This window comes from Podarcis tiliguerta (assembly GCF_965153285.1).
Source record: "Podarcis tiliguerta genome assembly, chromosome: Z".
Classification (NCBI taxonomy): domain Eukaryota; kingdom Metazoa; phylum Chordata; class Lepidosauria; order Squamata; family Lacertidae; genus Podarcis; species Podarcis tiliguerta.
This window is the reverse complement of record NC_139553.1, coordinates 28,523,983-28,547,304: the sequence shown is the minus strand read 5'-3', so window position 1 is coordinate 28,547,304 and position 23,322 is coordinate 28,523,983. Positions and strand designations below refer to the sequence as shown.

General features: G+C 43.6%; 1 protein-coding gene across 2 annotated transcripts in view; it reads left to right on the top strand.

The window, feature by feature from the left end:
• BRWD3 (bromodomain and WD repeat domain containing 3) overlaps nt 1-23,322 on the top strand; it is a 73,385-nt gene that overhangs the window by 42,302 nt on the left and 7,761 nt on the right. For both annotated transcript variants that reach the window (XM_083423337.1, XM_083423338.1), the window contains 17 exons: nt 885-961; nt 7,162-7,339; nt 7,852-7,968; nt 9,949-10,056; nt 10,821-10,945; nt 11,438-11,520; nt 11,771-11,882; nt 12,993-13,054; nt 13,180-13,335; nt 15,231-15,351; nt 15,652-15,777; nt 16,223-16,358; nt 16,773-16,919; nt 17,913-18,065; nt 19,780-19,949; nt 20,759-20,853; nt 21,740-21,895. In XM_083423337.1, the coding sequence (XP_083279463.1) occupies nt 885-961; nt 7,162-7,339; nt 7,852-7,968; nt 9,949-10,056; nt 10,821-10,945; nt 11,438-11,520; nt 11,771-11,882; nt 12,993-13,054; nt 13,180-13,335; nt 15,231-15,351; nt 15,652-15,777; nt 16,223-16,358; nt 16,773-16,919; nt 17,913-18,065; nt 19,780-19,949; nt 20,759-20,853; nt 21,740-21,895 (2,122 nt within the window). The remainder of the gene's footprint in view (nt 1-884; nt 962-7,161; nt 7,340-7,851; nt 7,969-9,948; nt 10,057-10,820; nt 10,946-11,437; nt 11,521-11,770; nt 11,883-12,992; nt 13,055-13,179; nt 13,336-15,230; nt 15,352-15,651; nt 15,778-16,222; nt 16,359-16,772; nt 16,920-17,912; nt 18,066-19,779; nt 19,950-20,758; nt 20,854-21,739; nt 21,896-23,322) is intronic.

Genomic DNA, 23,322 nt, shown 5'->3' with positions numbered 1-23,322 from the left:
TTGGGAGTTTGTGTAGCATAGTGGCTAAGATGCTATGAAACAGGAACGCCCAATTCAAATCTTGCCTTTATCATGAACTTACTGGGTGGCTTTATGCAAAGCATGCTTGTCTGAGAATATGGGTGATAGTATGACCTCATAGGGTTACTGTAAGAATTACAACTCTTCTCTTGCATTATCTAATTGTAATCCTTATAACACATCTATAAGATGCTTACAGATGCTAAGTATAATTATTAATTCAGCTATCTCCCCTTATTGCTATTTGAGTCCAATCTGCAGGTCTGCAAACATTCTGAAGGGAGAAATGCTGGCTGTTTGCCCTTAACAGGACTGCTGTTATGAGTCTGGCACTCTGCTAGTTCTGGAGTGCTGTAATGGCAGCTTTGATGTTCAAGGAATATGTTTTCCCTTGCAGTTTTCTGTTCACCCGCTGTATCTAATGTCAAGAGCAGTTACTAAAGCTTTGCTTAACGCTCAGCTTTGGATTTTACAGTTTGTGACAAAAGACGGACACAGGTGTTTTCTTTGCACTCCTTTCAGTCAGTTTGAGAAGATAAAAAGCTGCTGTATACTAAGTGAGACCATTGGTCCATATAGCTCAGTGTTGCCTACACTGACTGGCAACAGCAGCTCTCCATGATTTCAGGCAGGAGTCTCTCTCAGCCCTACCTGAAGATGTTGGGACTTTCTGCATGCAAAACTGATGCTTTACCACTGAGCTGCAGCCCTTCCCCGTTTAGTTATTGACAGTGTCTTTTAGATCTACACGTAACAAGAGGTGTGCAATATGAGAGGGAACTCATCTTTCTGCTAGCAAATTGGTGACTGTAGCAAAGTGATAGAGCAAATGGACAAAACTTTCTCTTTTCTTCCCCTCTCAGGAAGATGACACAGGTGGCACAAGTGATGCGTCTGTGGACGACAATGTCACTGCATGGCAAAGTGAAAGCAGCTCTAGGTAATTTCTCTTACTCTGCTTTAAAGGGGAATATTTCACAATGAATGTGCTGCTTGATACAAGGCCACCTAATGTGGGGAGGGCACGATGTGCACAGCACTACATAGGAACATTTTGCTGCTCAACAACAAGAATTTTGTACAAGTAACAGAAATTAGTGCAGATTTTATCTGCTAAACTGATAGCAAATAAATTTGTGAGTGCTAACTTCTTCCTTTCAGTTTACCTGCTTCCCCTTGTTGTTAGTCTCATCCTCTGCAGAGTCTGAACAAGATAATCACAGCAGATCAACAACCAAGCTGTAAAAAATGTAAAGGAAAAAAGTAAATAACTTATAAATTCATATAACATATTTGATGGCCCCCAAAATTAAACACATGTGTGTCTAGAGTAACATGTCTCTAAATCCTCAATTGCACATTTTAAACCATGTTTTTAATTACAATAGTTTCTCCCAATTCTCCCCGCCCCCCACCTTGGCTCAAATGAGTCAAGTATGCTTTGTCATATTGTATGAATGTAAAGTGTGGTTTGTGTATTTCATGCAAACTAAGCAGTAAGCCAGAAATAAACCAATAATAAACCTTGGCTTATTTCTGGCTTACAACTTGTAAAGCATAGCCCAGGTTCAAATAGGACATGACACAGTATGCTTGCTTGAACCAAGGGGGAGAAGTTACTCAGGTACTTATGTAGGGCCGGGTGATATCCGGTTTTCAACATCATGATATATCACCAGCTAAACATTATGATTTAGTGATATATCACAGTGTCTGAAACATGGAATTATGCAGGGTGGGTGAAGGCTCAGTCACTGGAGATAGTTGCGGGGGGGGGGGTGAAGATTGGGCATGCGGCTGGGCAAAAGAGCATGGGAATTGGGTGGGTTGGGAGTGTAAAGATTGGACATGTGGTAAGTCAGACACACACACACACACACAGAGAGAGAGAGAAGGGAGCAAGGGAGGAAAGAGGTGTGAACGACACAGGGCAATATGTTTGGTTTTTTTCTTTTGCGGCATCTGGGAGGGAAGTCAGTGACTCAGCATCGGCAGTGGCTTCATGAAACCGAGCTTTCTGCCAACTGCTACCAGGCAAACACATGTTATGTCTGTGCATACACTTGCGTGCACACACAGTGATTTGCCATGTATTGCCACGTCAATTATTTTTAAATGGTCATTGCATTGTGGTCTAGAAACCGGTATTGGGCAATATTATCAATATATCTCCTAGCCCTATGCAAAGCAGAGACAAAGGCACAGGGCAGACTCACATAAACAAATCCCAAAATCCCTTGCAGAATCCCAAAAATTTCCATTCCCCCCCCCCCCCCGATGAGCTTACCTGGCTAGGTAAATATGGCTGGCACTCCTGTTGAGGCTCTTGTTTCACTGTGGAATGGTAAGATGCGTAGAACAATTGGCACAATTGCTCCTGAGTGCCTTCGCTGTCAAGCACATAGATTGCTTCAGTATTCCAATGATTTGTGTGGGATGAAACAGGAGGGGGTAGAGGCTACAGTACAGTTGATGTATGATTTGGTGCAAACCTGACAAAACATAGGTGAGGAAGCACCATCATGCCTATCACGTAGTAGTGGTGGGAGCAAACAAAGCCAACTTCTTTGCCACCATTGTACCCTCAATTAGCTGTCTGGCAGAACTTTTCAGAATAGTGAATGGGATTTTATGATCTGGCCAATAACGGGTGCTCTGTAACAACTTTGCAAAGATACTTCAGAGACAAAATTGTTCAGGTTCAGACAGACTTGGATGCCAAGTCCAATGGAAGTTTATAGAGCAACATCTGTTCCATCTATACTGGATTGGTTTAGATTATTGCATCCTGGGGATATGGACAAGCTGCTTAAAGAACTGCCACCAACCACTTGCCTCCTTGACACTTTCTCATATTGGCTTCTTAAAACTAGCTATAGGAGATTGGATGGATCCCTGTAGTGATTAATGCTTCATTGGAGAGTAGGGAGGTGCCATCTGCCTTGAAGGAGGCAGTGGTTCACCCCTTCCTTAGGAAAACCTCCCTGCGCTATCCTATGCAAGCTCCTACTTATCCAAGATAAATGTAGTCTTGGAAACATCTTCCAGGTCAGAGATCGGTTTATTCCATGGGTTGATGCAGAACTTTGCATAGACCCTTCTGGATTAAGAGTACTACCTTTTCAAAACCTTAATAAGATGACGATTACAGGTCTAAATAATGCCTTTCTTAAACCAACCGTGCAGGTCCAGGGAAAAATCATTGGCATTTTAACACCTACCTATATTGGAGCATGAAAACTTTAAAAGATGTAGAAAAATACCATCAATTTGCCAGTAGGGGGAGCAGGAGTATAGAATATGCAATACCTATAAAAATAATAAACCACTGTACTAAGAAAAGAGGAGCTGTATCAACTTTTGCATGATATCTGTCTTAGTAGGTTTCAAATATTTTATTCTGTGAACGGCTTTGGTATCTTATGATGAAGGGCCATATCTTTTGCTTTTGCTCAGCAGCAGTTTAGGTCTGAATTAGGTACTCACTAACATGGTCTGAAAATAACGTGGTTTACAGGGGGTCACTAATTCAGAAGTGGTGACATCTTGTATTTAAAAGGCACTTCTTTTGGAATGGACTGGTAACATGTTATGTCTGAAAGGAGTGTCTGGGACTGGAGTTACAGGATGAAGTATAGAATGCTAAATGGGTTAGATCATCTTTTAAAACCATGTCTGCAGAATTCAAGAACCCACCTTCAAAACAATACATAGATGGCATTGGACCCCAGTTAAATTGAATAGAATCAATCTCCAGAATGTTGAATGGGTTGTGGTGAGAGTGTTGTTTTGTGCAAGATTTTTGGATCACTGTATTCGATAAAATATCTATTTATTATGAATATTATGAAACAGAAAACGCCTGACCCTGCTTTGGCACTTTTTAATGATTCCACTTTCAAAAGGTCCTCATTTATTACATCCAAAATTAGTAGCTCTATTACTGGCAGTGGCCAACTTAGAAATAGAGAGGCACTGGAAATCAAGAGGATTCACCATGAAGGGTTGGCTCGATAGAATATGGGATGTAGCACTTTCAGAACATCTAGCATACCACAACTGGGTGATTAGGGTCCTTTCAAAGGGAGAGGGGATTTGATATAGTTTGGTGGCCATTTATAGCATATATTCACACCAATGAACACTTGTTATAACCCCCATCTGGTCAGGTAACATTATGGAATACTTACATTTAATAAATTTAAGAAATAAGTAACACTCTATACTATAAATAACTATTGAAAACTATACTATAAATATGTATAACATTCTATACTATAAATAACATAATTTAACAAATAAATAAAACAACTAAATAACATTCACCACACTGTCTCAGAATAAATGTACTTACCGTATTTTTCGCCCTATAGGACGCACTTTTTCCCCTCCAAAAATGAAGGGGAAATCTGGGTGCGTCCTATAGGGCGAATGCAGGCTTCGCGGACCTCTCCGCAAACAGCAGGAGCGCTCCCGCTGCTGGCGGAGAGGTGCCTGCATGCTGAAGCCTGCGCGCGCTGAGCTCAGCGCGCCCAGGCTTCGCGGACCTCTCCGCTAGCAGCGGGAGCGCTCCCGCTGCTGGCGGAGACGTGCCTGCATGCCGAAGCCGGCGCGCGCTGAGCTCAGCACGCCCAGGCTTCGCTGACCTCTCCGCTAGCAGCGGGAGCGCTCCCGCTGCTGGCGGAGAGGTGCCTGCATGCCGAAGCCTGCGCGCGCTGAGCTCAGCGCGCCCAGGCTTCGCGGACCTCTCCGCTAGCAGCGGGAACGCTCCCGCTGCTGGCGGAGAGGTGCCTGCATGCGGAAGCCTGCGCGCGCTGAGCTCAGCGCGCCCAGGCTTCGCGGACCTCTCCGCTAGCAGCGGGAACGCTCCCGCTGCTGGCGGAGAGGTGCCTGCATGCGGAAGCCTGCGCGCGCTGAGCTCAGCGCGCCCAGGCTTCGCGGACCTCTCCGCTAGCAGCGGGAACGCTCCCGCTGCTGGCGGAGAGGTGCCTGCATGCGGAAGCCTGCGCGCGCTGAGCTCAGCGCGCCCAGGCTTCGCGGACCTCTCCGCTAGCAGCGGGAACGCTCCCGCTGCTGGCGGAGAGGTGCCTGCATGCCGAAGCCTGCGCGCGCTGAGCTCAGCGCGCCCAGGCTTCGTGGACCTCTCCGCTAGCAGCGGGAGCGCTCCCGCTGCTGGCGGAGACGTGCCTGCATGCCGAAGCCTGCGCGCGCTGAGCTCAGCGCGCCCAGGCTTCGCGGACCTCTCCGCTAGCAGCGGGAACGCTCCCGCTGCTGGCGGAGAGGTGCCTGCATGCGGAAGCCTGCGCGCGCTGAGCTCAGCGCGCCCAGGCTTCGCGGACCTCTCCGCTAGCAGCGGGAACGCTCCCGCTGCTGGCGGAGAGGTGCCTGCATGCGGAAGCCTGCGCGCGCTGAGCTCAGCGCGCCCAGGCTTCGCGGACCTCTCCGCTAGCAGCGGGAACGCTCCCGCTGCTGGCGGAGAGGTGCCTGCATGCGGAAGCCTGCGCGCGCTGAGCTCAGCGCGCCCAGGCTTCGCGGACCTCTCCGCTAGCAGCGGGAACGCTCCCGCTGCTGGCGGAGAGGTGCCTGCATGCCGAAGCCTGCGCGCGCTGAGCTCAGCGCGCCCAGGCTTCGTGGACCTCTCCGCTAGCAGCGGGAGCGCTCCCGCTGCTGGCGGAGACGTGCCTGCATGCCGAAGCCTGCGCGCGCTGAGCTCAGCGCGCCCAGGCTTCGCGGACCTCTCCGCTAGCAGCGGGAGCGCTCCCGCTGCTGGCGGAGAGGTGCCTGCATGCGGAAGCCTGCGCGCGCTGAGCTCAGCGCGCCCAGGCTTCGCGGACCTCTCCGCTAGCAGCGGGAGCGCTCCCGCTGCTGGCGGAGAGGTGCCTGCATGCGGAAGCCTGCGCACGCTGAGCTCAGCGCGCCCAGGCTTCGCGGACCTCTCCGCTAGCAGCGGGAACGCTCCCGCTGCTGGCCGAGAGGTGCCTGCATGCGGAAGCCTGCGCACGCTGAGCTCAGCGCGTCCAGGCTTCGCGGACCTCTCCGCTAGCAGCGGGAGCCAGCACTGGGCTCCCACGGCTTGCAGAGAGCTGCCTGTTTGGGGGCTGGGGTCGGGGGAAGCTCGGGCTTCCCCAACCCCGCGCCTGGGGGGGAAATAATTTTTTTCCTTTATTTCCCCCCCAAAAAACTAGGTGCGCCTTATGGGACGGTGCGTCCTATAGGGCGAAAAATACGGTACTATTAATCAACGGCACTGTTGTAATCTCCTTTTTATGCTGTAATGGTAAATCTTATCTTAATTTCCAAACTGACAACTTCTCCATCATATACTCAACATAGCTGTAAACATTATCTATATTGTGCCTTGTCAATATTGTTGTTGTTTTGGTTGTAGTATGAAAATACAGTAAAAAGTAAATGGAGGGCGGGTAGACCTCACAGGACCTGGAAGTGTTAAACAGTTATCACCCAGTGACAAATATCCCCTTACTTGGCAAGGTGCTTCAGAAGGTGGTTGCAGCCCAGCTTTAGGCATGCTTGAAGGAAGCTGATTACTTGGATGCATTCAGACATGGTCATGGTATGGACTCGGTCATCCTTCTTGATAACATTTATCGGAGAGAGATGTGGGGAGTGCAATCCTGCTTCTTTTCTTTGCACTCTCAGCAGCATTTGATACTGTTGTTTTCCAGAGTGGACTGGAGTACATTCAGTTAATAAGATGGTTCCTCCCACTCACCTGGGTAGGCAGGGACCTTCAAGGCTTCTGCCTCCTCTTCCTGGGGGGAGGAGCCATCCTGTTCCCCAGATCTTCCCAGTTTGGGTCGGCTGAGTCCTCTGTTCTAGACAGAACTATATTACCTTTTATTCACTCCACAAAGTGGTTTCCCTAACTTCTCTCTGCTCTGGTTTGTCTACCTTTTTGATCTGAAGAACAACAACTACTACTTTTAAAATAGCTTAAAGGAGGGGAATCTATTTAACTTTGTTTTCCCTTAGGTCTTTTGCTTTTCATCCAGTATAATCAGTAATTCCCCCTCCCCACCCTCAAGCAGCAAGCTCTGGTCTTCCCTTTGTGGCCCTGAAAATATGTCCCACTGGGAACAAAATCGGTTTTCTAAGAATTTTGTTATGTGAATCTTTCAGCGATTCATCCAGTGAATATTCTGACTGGACTGCAGATGCCGGAATAAACCTTCAACCTCCGAAAAGACAAACAAGACAGGCAACTCGCAAAATGTGTAGCAGTTCTGAAGATGAAAATATGAAAGATATGAAGGGACAGGAAGAAAAACGCAAGAAACCCAAACAGACAAGGAAAAAGGTCTATAGGCTTTTCTGAATAAAACTTTACCCCCCCCCTTCTTTTGGGAAAGAAGTTAGCGTATTTTTTGCTCCATAGGACACACCTAGTTTTTAGAGGAGGAAAGGGGGAAAGCCCCTTTTTTTGAGGATCAGCTCGAAGTTGTTGAGTTTACTTTGCAAAGGGGAAAAATCCTGTTTTTATGGGGTTCAGCTCACAGTTCTGCAGCTTCTTTAGAAAAGGAAAGGAAAGGGAGCATTTTCTACAGTTTCCAGACAGATAATTTAATCAGCCAGTCACATGTTGCTGGGGAAACAAACAGCCTCCATCTGCAGAACATTCAACAATGGAGGCCTGGGCAAGGGGGCGGGGCCGGAAAGGGAGCCAGCGATCAAGCACACATTTGCTCCATAAGACGCACTCCATAAGACGCACAGACATTACCCCTTACTTTTTAGGAGGAAAAAAGTGTGTCTTATGGAGCGAAAAAATACGGTACTTGTGTTTAAACTCTGTAATGTTTTTGTTTTAAGAAACCTAGTGGACGGCTTTCGATGGATGGTGAACCCACTGAAGAATGGTTTGCTCCACATTGGATACTGGATACCATACCACGGCGATCCCCCTTCGTTCCACAAATGGGAGATGAGGTAGTTATTTGTTTATTTAACTGGAGTAGGGCATGTCATTTTAGGGAGTGAAACCTAATTCTTGCAAATTTCTGCAGTGAGGGGTCTTATATACAGTGGTACCTCGGTTTTTGAACGCCTCCGTAGTCAAACGTTTTGGAACTCAAATGCTGAAAACCCAGAAGTAACTGCCTCTGTTTTTGAACGCGCCTTGGAAGTCGAACAGGAAACGCAGTTTCTGTTTTGAGTTTTCTGTATTGAGGCTTCCACTTTGATGATGATGATGATGATGATGATGATGATAAATTATTATTTATACCCTGCCCATCTGGCTGGGTTTGAGGCTTCCGCTTTCAGCTTTCGGTTTTTGAATGTTTTGGAACTCGAACAGACTTCTGGAATAGATTATGTTCGAAAACTGAGGTACCACTGTATATAATTTGGGGTGTGAGGAATTAAAATCTGCTAATATTTTTTTGTGATTGGACAACATTTAGCTGGGTGAATCTACATTTGATTAAGTAGCACAGAAACTGCTTTTAGAAAAACAAACTTAATTTTAATTTTGCCTTCCGAAAATGTCAGGTAATAATATAAAAACTTTAGATTCTCTGCATAAAGCATATCCTACTAAGCGTACAACATAAAGCAACATTAGAAAAGAATGACATCAGTTTATAAGAAACTTAAACAAGTTTCATCAGGTCTTGCTTTGCTTCGTTCTTGGACATCAACTGCCAACTTGCTTCTTGGCCTCTGATGTAGCCCTGCTGCTTCTGTGACTTGTTGCACACAGCTCTCCATAGACTGAGCATGACAGGGCCGCAGTGGAACTTGAATGAGTTCGGCAATGAACTTCTTTATTTCAGCTGTAGTAAGTTGACGTGCAAAAGAGCTTCATGACCCTCGTCAGACCAATCGATCAGCTCCCAACAAGGACGAAGCACTGGGGCTGATGGAAGGTGTCTTCCTCATACTTCTCTGCTTAGATTCAGCCAGCCATCTTGTTTTGTCTCATCTCCTTGCCACTTCGCTTTTTAACTTTTCTGTTACGCTCAGGCCTATATAAGATAACAGCAAGTACTTGGCAATCATTTTATGCAATTTATTTCATTTTATTATATATCTTGTAAAATAATTTTATTAGCCCCCCCCCCACAAAATTTGACATTCAATTCACTTTCAGTATAATAATTTCTTACATTTTGACTTCCCATCCGTCCTTCCAAGATGTACCTGCTGTATTCCTTTATCTGCTGGTATTTATTTTCTATTGTATTATAACTTATATTGCAGTCGTTTATTTATTCTCCTTCCCTTGCCTATTATTCAAATCCTGCTTGTGATTTCATTTGGCTATAGTTTATTCTCATCTTTTTGATCTCTTGTATTTGCTGTCAACTTCGCCATCTCTACATAGTCCATTACTTTAAAATCCATTCTTCTTTCATTGGGACTTTTTCCTTTCCATTTCTGCACATACAAGATTCTGGCTGTGGTAGGAGCATACATAAACATAAACAACATAACTATTTCCTTTGGAACCTTTGCCCCTATAATCCCCAGATTAAATGCTTCAGGCCTCTTGGGAATAATTATTTTAAAAATCTTTTAAAATTAATTATGTAGATTTTAATACAGTTTTATACACATTTTTTTTCATAAAACAAGTTTAAAATTACTGGAAATTCCACATCAGCTTGTCAAAGTCTGCTCTGTCACGTAGCACAGAAAATTGTTTTAGCAATCCCTGAAGAATCAGAAGTCCTGTTTCTTGAAATATGTACATCGAACCTTAATACATTGATCTTTCTGCATCTTTGAGGGCTCTTCTGTTCCATTGTGTCTCCTGGCATGCACAAATGATGCATATTTAGGAACTAGCAAGCGGATCGTTATTTATTTACTTTGGGATATTTATTTCCAAATTAAGGATAAGTTTTGAAAGCTGAGGCTTGGTGTATTGTGAATCAGAGTGTCATTTAATTTTCTTCCTTTCAGGTAATCTATTTCAGGCAAGGGCATGAAGCTTATGTGCGTGCAGTTCGAAAGGCAAAGATCTACAGTGTAAACATGCAGAAACAACCATGGAATAAAATGGAACTCAGGGTAAGGAGAGCTTCAGAGTTATATTGTTGTTTTTTATCGCTGGGTTGAATAAACCCAGTGAACCTGCCGAATACCAAGTTAGACCATTGACTAATCTATTGCCTTACACAAATCAGCAGTAGCTCTTCAAGGTTTGGGGCAGGAATCATTCCCAACCTTACCTGGAGATGCCAGAGAGTGAACCTGGGATCTCCCATGTGCAAATCGTGTACTCTGCCTGTCTGAGTCACACATCCTGTCCACAACAGAGACTTAAGGAGACTTGAGGCAAAATAATCCTGTGCAGAAGCATCTGTCTGATTAACTCACCTGGTGCAGATTACACTGTGTCACAGGCAGAGAGCAGATATCCAGGAGTGTGGGACTTGGCTTGAAGGTCACATTCAACTTCACATTGTGTAGAGGCCATTATCAAAAACCGCACATCTGCATTTTGTGAACTTGAATTTCTCCCCTGCCATCATATTCTTGAGCTTCTCCCCTCGTCCCTCCAACTCAAGTGCAAAGTAGTAATAGGGAGTATGGATGTGTGGAGGCGATAGGTTATAAATATACATGTGAGAATGTGGACATGAATGTATGAGTTAATGCAGAATGAAAAATGGGTCAATGTAGAATGAAAAGTGGCAGCGGGGAGACGCTTGTTTTTTATGGTCAAGTTGGGAATTCACACTTGTTTAAAACAACCCCCTTTGTGTATGTGCTTCAAATAAAATGTACATGCACAACTAAGCTTTGACCTCCAGTGCTGTTTTGACAAACAGGAACAAGAATTCGTGAAGATTGTGGGAATTAAGTATGAAGTTGGACCACCTACGCTTTGCTGCTTGAAGCTTGCCTTTCTTTATCCAACCTCAGGCAAAATGACTGGTGAATCATTTTCCATTAAGTAAGTGGTTGGCTAAATGGGCGCTTGTCCATCACCAACTCACATTCTCTCCCCCCCCAAACTAATTCAAAAACTTGTCTCCCTAATAATATTTAGGAAAAGAAGCATGCTCATCACTTTGAGCATTTTCCTGTGCCATCAAGACACAGACAATGTATTTGATCACATGGCAGAGAAGCACAGAACATGATTTAAATGTTATTAAAAAGGTGGAAAATGTGTACCACCACCCTGCAATATTTAGCCTGGCTTCTTTGATTGATTGATTATTTAATTTCTGTACTGCTTAATATATTAAAAATATCTCTAAGCTATGTACAAAAAACTGAAGCAGCAACAAACAAAATGCTGAAAAAATACAGTTTCATATAAAAATGTTACATTAATACGAAGTTTCTAATACACATATGAATCAATATCATAATTACCTTCAAGCCATGTCTGTGGTTGTACTACCTCCTTCTGAAGAGCTATTCCACTTCTGTTTCACAGGTACCATGATATGCCAGATGTTATTGATTTCCTTGTGCTGCATCAGTTTTACAATGAAGCCAAAGAAAGGAACTGGCAGATTGGTGAGTGCTAGCTTACCGTTGGCTAGCTCCATATTAAACATATGAAATGTTTTCTGATTTTAGTTTTTGTTTGTTATTTGATGTAATCTTACACATTTTGTAAATGACTATATTTCAATTGCAGTGTATATGTTTTAATGAGAAAACTGAAAAAAGAAACAACACTCTAAAAAAAATGCACACCACTATTAGTATTTTTGTGCTTTTTCTGCATATATCACTTGGCTCATTCCAACTTTTTCTGTTGCAGGAGATAGATTCCGCAGCATAATAGATGATGCATGGTGGTTTGGAACGGTAGAGAGTCAACAACCATTCCAGTCCGATTATCCTGATAGTTCCTTCCAGTGCTACAGTGTTCAGTAAGAATGACTATGAGTGGGGCTGTGTGTACTTTGATGCATTTTTTTTTAAAGACCACTGCAAGAAAAGCTGAGTTCTGTAACCTGTATTTCTAAGTGAATTAAGCAAACATGCTCGCTGATTGATACAATGATGTACATACAGTATCTGTACCTGTCTCTTGAACCATAAGGATCCACAAGGCAGCTAACAAAATAAAATCATAGTACAGACTTAGCAGCAACAAAACAAGACTAGACATTTAAAACATTATATCTCAGCAGCAAAGAGCCAGCAGCATTATACTGCTTAGCAACTACTTAGCAGTCAGTTACAGCACTTACGAAAAAGCAATAGGTTGTGTCCAGTTTACGCAGGGTGGAGCACCTAGTTTTTCCTCATCTCTCCTACCCCCTACAGCCTTCCATATCGCCAAAAAACCTGCTCTTAAGGGTTGGGAGACCTCCTGGTAAAGTGTGGGATATGGCACAGGAGGTAGAGATGACAAAAATTGACAAAAATTGGGTTCCATTAACTCCATGAGCAGAAATAGTTTCCATTAGTGCAAAGAGAGACCTTGGGATAAACAGCCCAAAGCTTTTGCTTGCTGTGTATGCCAGTGAGGCAGAGGCTGCCTGCCTCTCCTTCTCTGGTGCCTAACCACTCTTCCCTTTGACAGCCATGGGTTGCTCTAGGTGGGATGATTTTGGCCAATCTGGGGCTGTCTGGCCCAGGTATAAGACAACCTCTTACATCATTATGCTGTAACTATGTAGGGTGGTGGGAATTTATAGTTTCTGACCTTCTCCCCTCTTAACATGCTTAAACATTGTGTTCTCATTTGGAAGCTTTTCTCCAAATGGCTTCTGCTTTGTCAGTCACAGATGGGACCTTTTTATTGGTGGTTCTATTAACCTTAGGCTTTAGAGGCACCAATATAATCCACTTTTGGACTTCTTTATTTTGCAAGACATTTAATGACTGTCTTACTTGAATGATTGCTTCCACCCGTATGAATATTTCTGGGCACTGAAATTGGTCTTGGAGATCCTGCTGTCTGGCCACTGCTACTGTTCTGCACTAGATCTGTGTATGTTTTAAGTCTTTAAATACAATTTTTGTTCTAACAGCTGGGACAATAATGAAAGAGAAAAGATGAGCCCCTGGGACATGGAGCCAATTCCAGAAGGAAGTAAATATGTTCCCCCATCCCCTTCATTGGGTATCAATAATTTGTGAATAAGTACAGTGGCAGAGGCTCTAATGGGTATGTCTTTCTGTCTCTGTCTCCCTCCCCCTGACCCTGGTTTTCTGTAGCTGCTTATCCGGAGGAGGTTGGGGCTGGTGTTCCTGTGACAACAGAGGAGCTGGCATCTTTGCTGTACAAACCACAGGAAGGTGAATGGGGATCCCATTCCCGAGATGAAGAATGTGTGCGGGTTCTTCGCGGTATTGATCAACTTCTATCCTTAGGTATGTGGACCTCAAAAGAAGACTTGGAGATGATGCCAGGGACCAACAAACACAGATGGCAACACCCTTAGCATATCTATTTACTTATTTTAAAGCATTATTATCTCACTCTTAAGTTAAAGTGAGATAAAGAATTCAGTTAAAGAATGTTCCTGCAGTGGCTTGCAGATGTCAATGATAAGACAGTTCTTGTCCTCATGCTTTCAAACTAAAAGACATACCTCAAGAGGACAAGGTATTGGGAGTGGGGGAAAGCCAACTCGGGCACTATTCTTAGTTTCAGAACTCTTGTAATCACCAGCTGGAGTGGAAAAATTATGGCGATAAGTGATTCCAGGCATGTAGCTGATATGAAACTAGGATTTGGGTAAACAGAAATCCAGAAGGAAGTACGTAAACATTTATTTGGTATTAAGGACCTGACAACAGGCGCACACTACAGTGGTACCTCGGGTTACAGATGCTTCAGGTTACATACGCTTCAGGTTACAGACTCCGCTAACCCAGAAATAGTACTTCGGGTTAAGAACTTTGCTTCAGGATGAGAACAGAAATCTTGTGGCGGTGGCACAGCACCAGTGGGAGGCCCCATTAGCTAAAGTGGTACCTCAGGTTAAGAACAGTTTCAGGTTAAGAACAGACCTCCAGAACAAATTAAGTTCTTAACCAGAGGTACCACTGTAGTTTGACTGCTTTGCATACAGCTTTTAAGTGCAGCAACAGATATACTAGCAAACTGAACTTGTGTCTGAAGATCTCTCTTACCTGTTTAGTTCAAATTCATGTCCCCATCACAACCCCATGCACTTTGGCACCACTGCTTCTTTGTTTCCCAGGGCTCTCTTTAGGCAACTGCAGTACTGTTTTTCAGGGCATTCTCTGTGGTGGCCCCTTTGCTGTATAAGAAGCCAGAGAAGTCTCGGGCTTCTTCACTGTACAGCTTTCAGTAAATGCTGAAGACACACTCCCCTAGCCTTTCACACCTAAGATGTGTGTTTTCAGAGCCCACCCTATTCCTGTAACTAATTAGTTTTAGCTATTTTTAATAGTGGATTTTAAATTGTTGTGACCCACTGCAGGGCCTTCTGGTGAAGGGCAGGTGGTGGTAACAACAACAATTATTAATAATAATTTATTTAATGCTCCATTCAGAGTTTTTCTTCTCTTCCCCCACCAACATCCAATTTTGCTTCTTTGGTCTCTCTTTACCTTCTCTTTACCTTGAGCCTCTGCCCCATCCACCATGCTTCCCTGAGGTCCCTGCTTTTCATTTCACTGCCCTAGCCGATTCTTTCTGTCCAACATGCATGTCTCTGTCTTTTCCCATGCCCATGCCCTTCCTAACCATGGACACTTCTTCCTAATTATATACAGTGGTACCTCGGTTTACGAACTTAATCTGTTCCAGAAGTCCATTCTTAAACCGAGGCACACTTTCCCTAATGAGGCCTCCCACTTCCGGTGCCTTTCCACCATTCGGATTCTGTTCTTAGACCAAGGTAAAGTTTGCAAACGGAGGCACTACTTCCGGTTTTGCGGAGTTCGTAAACTGAATCGTTCATAAACAGGACTGTTCTTAAACTGAGGTACCACTGTATCATTGTAATTGGGCATCCATTACAGGTTTCATCTCATGCTCTTGCACACATTCTGTTGCTGTCAGTTTGCAAGGTGGTGAACTTTCCATGACATAGTTAGGGCGACAATAATTTTAAGTACTATACTGATCATCGTATTACCTTATTGGGCAGGGTTTTTTAAAAAGCATTAATAATAATATAATATAATATAATATAATATAATATAATATAATATAATAATATGCTTCTAAGTTTCACCATTTGACTGGCATAGCTTGTGGACTTTAATCAGCTTTCTTTGCTACCTTTTTAAAGATATATCCAACCCTTTTGCTGTCCCAGTGGACCTTAGTGCCTATCCTCTATATTGCACTGTTGTTGCTTACCCAACTGACCTCACCACAATAAGGAGAAGACTTGAAAACAGATTTTACAGGTCAGATTGATTATTTCTTTCCACTGTCTATTGTCTTTTTTTTTTTTAAGTTGCTAACTTTTGCTAAATTGTATCTGCTGTAGTATTAGTGAATTTCCCTCCCAGCTTTGCTTAATCAGGAAAATGCTGCAAGAGAGTTGTAACTTACTTGCCGCATCTAAGATTCTCCCCTGTTAACTATATTTCTGATGTAGACCAGGATGTGTGGGTGTAAAAATGATTTTAGGTTACAGAATGAGCATGGCACATATTTCTTTTTGTTTTTATTAATTTTACAAATTTGTTCTCTTCCTTTTTCAGGAGAATATCAGCACTAATGTGGGAGGTACGATATATTGAACATAACGCTAGGACTTTCAATGAGCCCGATAGTCCTATAGTTAAAGCAGCCAAAATAGTAACGGATGTCTTACTTCACTACATTGGGTGAGCTGTCACTTTTCTTGCCAACTACCATCTCCACAGTTTCCAAATACTTTCCCTAAAACTTCTCTGATCAGCAAGGTGTTTCCTGAACTATAGCAGTTGCATTGTGTGCATCTTTGTTGCACATCCCTTTCTTTATGCTACCAAATAATTTCTTCTCCCATCACCTCTTCCTTCACTTTTGTCCTGCCCACCATAGAGATAAGACTGTGGGAATTTTTCATGAAGAAGCCCTGCTTCCCACATGATCTGACCATCTGCTAATAAACTCAAAGTGGTGTTGCATAGTATCTGGCATGTGGGTTCAGCAAGCATGATATGCCAATTACACACAAATCAGCCCTTAATTTGTAATCCGTCTGGGCAAGGATGATGTTGCTTTTACAGTCCCAGCAGTCCGTGACTCTCTGTTGGCCCCAATGCTGATAATCATATTATCCTCTAGGGATCAGAGTTGCACAGATATTCTGGAGATGTATAACAAAGTGAAAGCTGAAGACCTGAGTAGCGCAAATGAAGAAGAGGTGACAGAAACGTATGCTGATTCGGATGGTCCAGGAACCTCATCTGGGAAAAGAACTGTGAGTGCTGCTTAGTTACCTGTCAGGGACAGGCTGGCTGATGAGGAGTAGTGGGGAACCTCCAAGGGGAAGGAAGGATCAGAGTCGGGACTAGTGGAGGGATACTGAGGGGAGGTCAGAGGGAGAGGCCTGGGAGGAAGGGCTGAATGATGAAGGAGCAGAGTTAACTTCACTGAAAATGGAGCGTGTGTCTTTCTTACTGACCTGTGTCTGACAGCACCTTTCTTCAGCCAGTTTGTATAGAGCCAGTTATATGTAGAGTTTTAAACTATATATCTGTCAACACAGAATGAATCTCTGAGTTACCTTTCACCTGCCTCTGTCAAATTGGAACTGAATCAGTATAAATTAAACAAGATGGAAGGAGAATTTTGTCATAAAACGTACATGTTGCTGTTGCTCCCCTTTTAAAAGGTTCAGATAAAGCAGCAAATAAAAAAGCAGCCTTCCAAGCCACGTGCTGATGCCTGGAAAGATAAGTGCAAACAGCTATTAAGCCTCATCTATGAACGTGAAGATTCTGAGCCATTCCGACAACCTGTTGATCTCTTTTCTTACCCTGTAAGTTGCTTTCATTTCTTTAGTTCAGGAAGGAGGAGTAAAGAATTGTGTGAAGCACTGAAACTCTACCCTCCATAATAGCACCACAATGTTCTCGGTATTCACAGAGTTTTCTTAGGCGTTACTCACATACTTCCAACTCTGTGGTTGCTTGCTTTAAAAAACAAAAAAGAGAAAAGAACCTGAGGTTCTTGGGATCTGAATCCTATATTTCTTCTGGAAGCTGTGCTTGTACAACTTGCACAGTAAAGTAAATAGTCTGCCCCTTACTTAATTTGAAGTATGACTATGTATTACAGAGCTTTCCAAACTGTGTGTTGTGACACGTTAGTGTGTTGGCTGCAGTGTGTAGATATAACATGTGAACACTCCCTGCAGTCCTCCCGGGGCTGTAAAGGAGTTAGTTTAGTCTCTGGTTTGCTAGTAAAACTGAATTACCGTGTCGCAAAATGATGCATGTCTAAAAAGTGTGTTACCAACATGAAAAGTTTGGAAAGCTCTGATGTACTTGTGTTTGCTAATTCAATTTTGCCAGTTTTAGCACTAAAATCTCTAGTGTTTATTGTTGTTGTTGTTTTTTAAAATCAGTTCCTGTAATATCCCATAAGGACATTCCACATAGTAAAAATATTTCCTTTCCCCTCCCCCATACAATATTTCTCTTTTCTCCCTTCCTGCTTATAGAGCACTGAGAAATTTGGCAGGTGGACTAGCAGCAAATGCATTCACTCCATAATTATTTCTTTGCTTGCAGTATCTTCAGAATAGTTCCACCTCAGAAATCATAACAGTGAGAATGCATGTCTTGAAGCGATCTGCCTTTTTAATGTGCATCCAGACCTTAAGTTTTATTGTCTGTGGAGTGTTAAGTTTTACAGCTGGTTTTTGTGAAATAACTTTGTAAGCAGCCATTCTTCAATAAGTGAAGTATCTAACCATATCGCTGTAATGTGGCAATGTTACTCATTTAACACATATAAATGTTGCTTGTAGGATTATCGTGATATAGTGGACACTCCAATGGACTTCAGCACTGTGAAAGAAACTTTGGAAGTAGGAAATTACATGAACCCCCTTGAGTTCTACAAAGATGTTCGTCTGATATTCTGCAACTCCAAAGCATACACTCCTAATAAGAAATCAAGGGTAAGATGTAGAAGTGGTGGTGGTGCCTATGACTGCAAGCCTCCAGCCTGACACATGCAAATAAAGTATAATAGTCCCAAAATACAGGTCTTTACTAAAGACTGTTGCCCTGATAGGCTTCCTAATGCAGGTTACATGATAGTATGCACATGGTGAGAGTCCAAGCCTTTGGAGCAGGAGAAAACAGGCTTCCATGTCACAATCCTTTAGATATCTGAAGATGGCCATCATATCCTCTCAGTTTCCTCTTATCCAGGCTAAACATACCCAACTCCCTCAACCGGTATAGGAAATAATCAACTAGTGTGACAAACAAGCTGACTTGGGTACCAGGCAACTTCCTTGGTCTTTCTTCTCTGGTGGCTTGTGCATAATTTTGGAACCATTGGTAGCCCCATTAGTCCTCAGACAGCGGCCTGAGTAGACCCAGAGATGGTTTGGGTCATAATTCAGTGACAGAGCACATGCTTACTATGCAGGTTTAGTCTCCAACACACTTTGACGCAGTGAGGATATTGGACTGCCTGGCTGGGAAAGACTTCTCTGTCTGGGCCTAGGGAAGAGGGAATTGCCAGTTAGATCAACCAATAGCCTGATATGCTACAAGGCAGCTTCCTATGTTTTTTCGCACAATAGGCGAATAAAAGGTTAATGAATAGTTAAAATATTTGCTTTGTTTTTGTTTGGTTTGTCAGTTCATTTAGCTGTAACAGCATAATTTAACAAGGCGCATTGTCACTCTCCTAATTTTATGTTTGATCTGTTCTTTGTTATTTTGCACAAAGCATTCTTACTGTAATAACCACATGTAATATGAATTTCTTATGCTTAGTTTTAAGTACATCCGCTGCTGGATTGCTGCTTTTTGATGGTCATCAGTTTTATGGGTTTTATGTTGTATTTGATATGTTGTATTTTAATGAAACATTGTGTACCTTGCTGAAACTTCAGATTAAAGGGCAGATTATTATTAATAATAATATTTTTAATATATGTAAGGAAGATTACTAGAGGCTCTAGATTCAAGCTGTGCATGTAATCGTGTGAATGTGTTTCATAGTAACTGTCCAATAAGCAGCTGCCTTCAAGCATGTATGCTATCAGTGGAAAAGAAGTTCCTACTTGTCCCCTGTACTGCCAGCAGATAGACGGCTGACTCTGCCAACCATTTTATAAATGTGCCATCGTGCCATATCCAATACATATTCATCTCCTTGGTTGGGAATCCCAAGGTTTATGCTGCAGAGTATGAAAGTTCTGAGCTTCTCCAACTATCCTGAAACTTGTCAGAGCAGGGACTGGCTGGACAAGCAGCAGTGCTATTGGTACCCCTCATTTTTAGCTGCTGCACAGCCTGCCTCTTCAAACATCACTCTTCATCTCATGTTGAATATTGAAGAATTGCTGACCCTCTATGTTAAAGAATTGCTCCTCTATGTTAAATTCACAGGGGTTTTGCTTAACTTTTTAAAATAGATGGCCACCTCTACAGAGCAACTGAGTGTTTAATCATTTCCATCCTCCAAGGAGGCTGGGGGTGCTATGCACTGTGACTCCCATTTTGACAGGTGGTGACTGGCCCAGAGGCCCAGCAAACTTTGTTACTGAGCAGGGATTTGAATCCAGGTCTCCTCAGCCTAAATCATGCAGGTTTTCTACACAGACATTCACTCTCAAGTGTGATCATTCTGCCCCTCTTTTCCTCCCCTACCAGATCTACAGTATGACACTCCGACTATCTGCCTTATTTGAAAATCATATTAAAACTATAATTTCTGAATACAAGTCAGCAGTGCAATATCAGAAGAGGCGAAGGCCACGGCTACGGTACCGGAAACAACTGCGGAGCAGCAGCAGTTCTTCCTCTAGCAGCAGGTCACCCAGGTAACAATTCTGATACTTGCTAAATGTATGATCTCACATTGATGTTCATTTAGTGAGAGCTTACTGGACTGTGTGTGGACTACTAGGCATACAGCTTTCTGAGTAGTAGCCCACACTTTTGGAACCTCCTCTCTGAGGAGATACATAAAGCGCCATCACCTTGGCCTTTAAAATAAATAAACCCTCTGACAACACATTTATTCATGTCTGCTTTTGGACGAGCCATGCTGGACTCTGTAACATTTTTAACTGCTGCTCATGTCTTGTAATTATATTTTCATGCATTTTAAGAGTTGTGTAAGCTTCCTTAGGAGGGCAGTGGCATTTAGGTTACAAGAAAGGAATTTTGACTAAACATCAGGAAGAACTTTTTTGACAGTAACAGCTGTTCGACAGTGGAACATAACTGGTGGACTCTCCTTCCTTGGAGGGTTTTAAGCAGAGGTTGGATGGCCATCTGTCCTGTATGATCTAGTTGAGATTCCTGCATTGGCAGAGGGTTGGACTAGATGACCCTCATGGTCCTTTCCAACTCTACAATTCTATAAAAAAATGTTTTAAATAAATAATAATTTAGTAGTACATTTGTTTTATGCCACTACCATCCACTCTGCCTCAACATCCAGCCTCTGCAGCAATTTATGTACCACAACAAAATTAGTGAAAGCAGATTTTCATGGGGGAAATGCAATATAATTATAAGCATGCTGAGTTGCAATGAAAGACACAACGTAGACATAACTGACCTTTCAGACTTCACAGAGGTCATTGTTAAGAAAATGCATTTCTGTTTTTTGTCATGCTTATAGCCCCAAAGGAAAACAAAAGCAACCGATGCAGCCTAAAACAAACCTGAATACCTCACTGCCTTTAACTAGGACTAATTCTTCAGTTTCATCTCATGGTAAGTGAACTTGGAAGCAATAACCTTTCATTGCCTTTTCCGCTTCTGCACTCCACTTTTCCACCTTGCTTTCACTACAAGGACCCTTTGCTTTTGCCTGTACCGGTTGAGTCCCAGGGGCCTAGGCAGACAGAGAGGATACACCATCTTACCCATACCCTATAATTGATCTCTATATCACCGAGGAAAGTGTTCTGCCCTTTATGTTCCTTTGATGCTGATATTTCCCCATTCCCCCCCCCAATTATATTGCATACCTTGCCCTTTGCCACAGAGTGCCAGATCTCTTCTCCAGTCTGTTCTGCCCCCCAGCATCCTCAGGAATGTTCATAGTTTGCCTACATGCAAAAATGTGTAGATGAAACAGCACGTACCAAGTCACAGTATCTGTTACTGCCCATTTCTGTCCAACTTCCATCTTTGCTTCTTTCATTCCAAATGTATGTGATCCCCCTACTAAGGGATTTGGAAATTGTATATTTGTGTTTGTAAATTCATGCATATGACCATTGGCCTTGCTGTCTAGGGGTGATGAGAGTCAAACACATTCTGAAGAGTCACGAGTTTCCTGATACACTAATACATTAGAGGAATGTGTTAGTGTGCTAGAAGCCTCTCCTAAGTCAGTAATCGACTCCCACCAGGTAAAGGCCTGGCGTCTTAAGGAATCTGTCTTCTGTGACTTCCAATTATTTGTATGATTGTTAACATTGCACTAAGCAGTGCAATCATAACTGAAAGAAATTTCACTGAATGCACTCATCAAGGATTTGACGCCTACACACTCACATGCCACTAAAGCAAATGAATACAATACTTCTACTTTCATATTCATTAACATTTTTCATCCATTGCGAAACTTGTGACATCATGTTTAAATTTTCAGATACTACTGAGGAACCACCTGGCTCTGCTGTTGCTGCTGAAGAGATGGACAGTCATCCTTCTTCATCTGGCTCAAACACCCAAAATCATAGCGGAAATGATGCTGAACCAGGGAAAAATAGGCTAGTTAGAAATAAATCCACACCAGTTACACAAGGTGAGAAGTTGGAGGAATAAAGATGCCCCCTCTCTATATCTTTCCCTCTCCCTCTCTCTCCCCCCTCTTTTTGGGTATGTGTGTCTAGGTCAGAGGTTTTCAACCTTTTTGGGTCCACAGCTCCCTTGACCAGCTACATTATTTCTGTGGGGCCCAGTTATGTCACCCCTTGCCTGCAGAGCTGGCAGCCCCTCACCCCTCCCTTGTGGAGGGTTCCCTCAGCCTCCTCTCTTCTCCCTTTTCCTTGGAACTCCTATGGGCAGTCATAGCTGCCCCCTCTTGTCTCTGAGTTTCCCACTCCCACTCCCAAGAGACATACCTCCTCCCACTGCTTCACAGGGGCCTGGGAAGGACCACCTGGCCAGCCCCAGAGGCACCATTCACCTGGGGAGCTTGCAGTTACGGCTGCTGAGAAAAACAGCTGTGCAAACCTTTGGGAAGCAAGGATGTGAGAGGGCATCAGAAGAGGAACGGAAGGAAAGAGGGACAGAGGCCAGTGTTGCCTGTGGCACCTCTGACAATCAAGTGACACAACCATGGCACACAGGTTGAAAACCACTGGTCAAGGGTTTTATTTGGTTACAGGGTGATTCTGATTCTTGTGTTTTGTGAAGCAAATGTACTGTTAGATTGTGCACCAGATCACCCTGTGCTATCCCTTCTCTAGTCACAGGGCAACAATGTGGCAGAGTTCTCTCTGGGAGGAAGCACATTCCTAATGGGCCAGCTCCCAAAGTGTGGTATTTTTAACATAAATACAGTGGTGGTTGTGCTTAATGGGACTGCTTGGGTAGAAGGCAGGGACTGCTTTGGTAGAAGGCAGGGAAGCCAGCAGCAGGTGGAGCCAGAGCCTATAACAAGTTGTCTCAGTTAATTATATTTGTCCCCATCCTCCTCTCTGCTGAGTTCTACAAGACAGTGCTGAGATAAAGGAGAAGGGGCTGACAGCCAGGGCCACCGTTGTCTGATGGTTGTAAAGTAGGCAGGCAGGCAGGCAGGCAGGTGGGGGCTAGTTTAGGGTAGTGGGTCAGTTTCCTGCTCACTCTAATAAACCATTAGAAAGGTCCGTGGTGGTCTGTAACAGCTGTGCAATTTTGAGCTTTTTTATTTTAATCCTCTCTTTGCAGAGATGTCATTTTCCTGGCTTCCACAAACTGATTAGCTAGCACACATGTTTAGGAGTGTGGTGAAGGGTGGGAAGCCCAATAGAAGCTTCTCACACCCACTTCACTGCCCAATAATAACCCTGCAGTACTACTAGTAGTTGCTGCCACCACCCTTCCACTTACTTTGACAGTCCAGATGGGAGGGGATCTGGGATGCACTAAAGCAATTACTTTGCAGACTTTCCTTGTGAGTGGCTCTGAGTCTAATGGCAGCCCTCACACTCTCCTGAGTCTCTCCCATACCTCAGAAGAGTAGGCTGG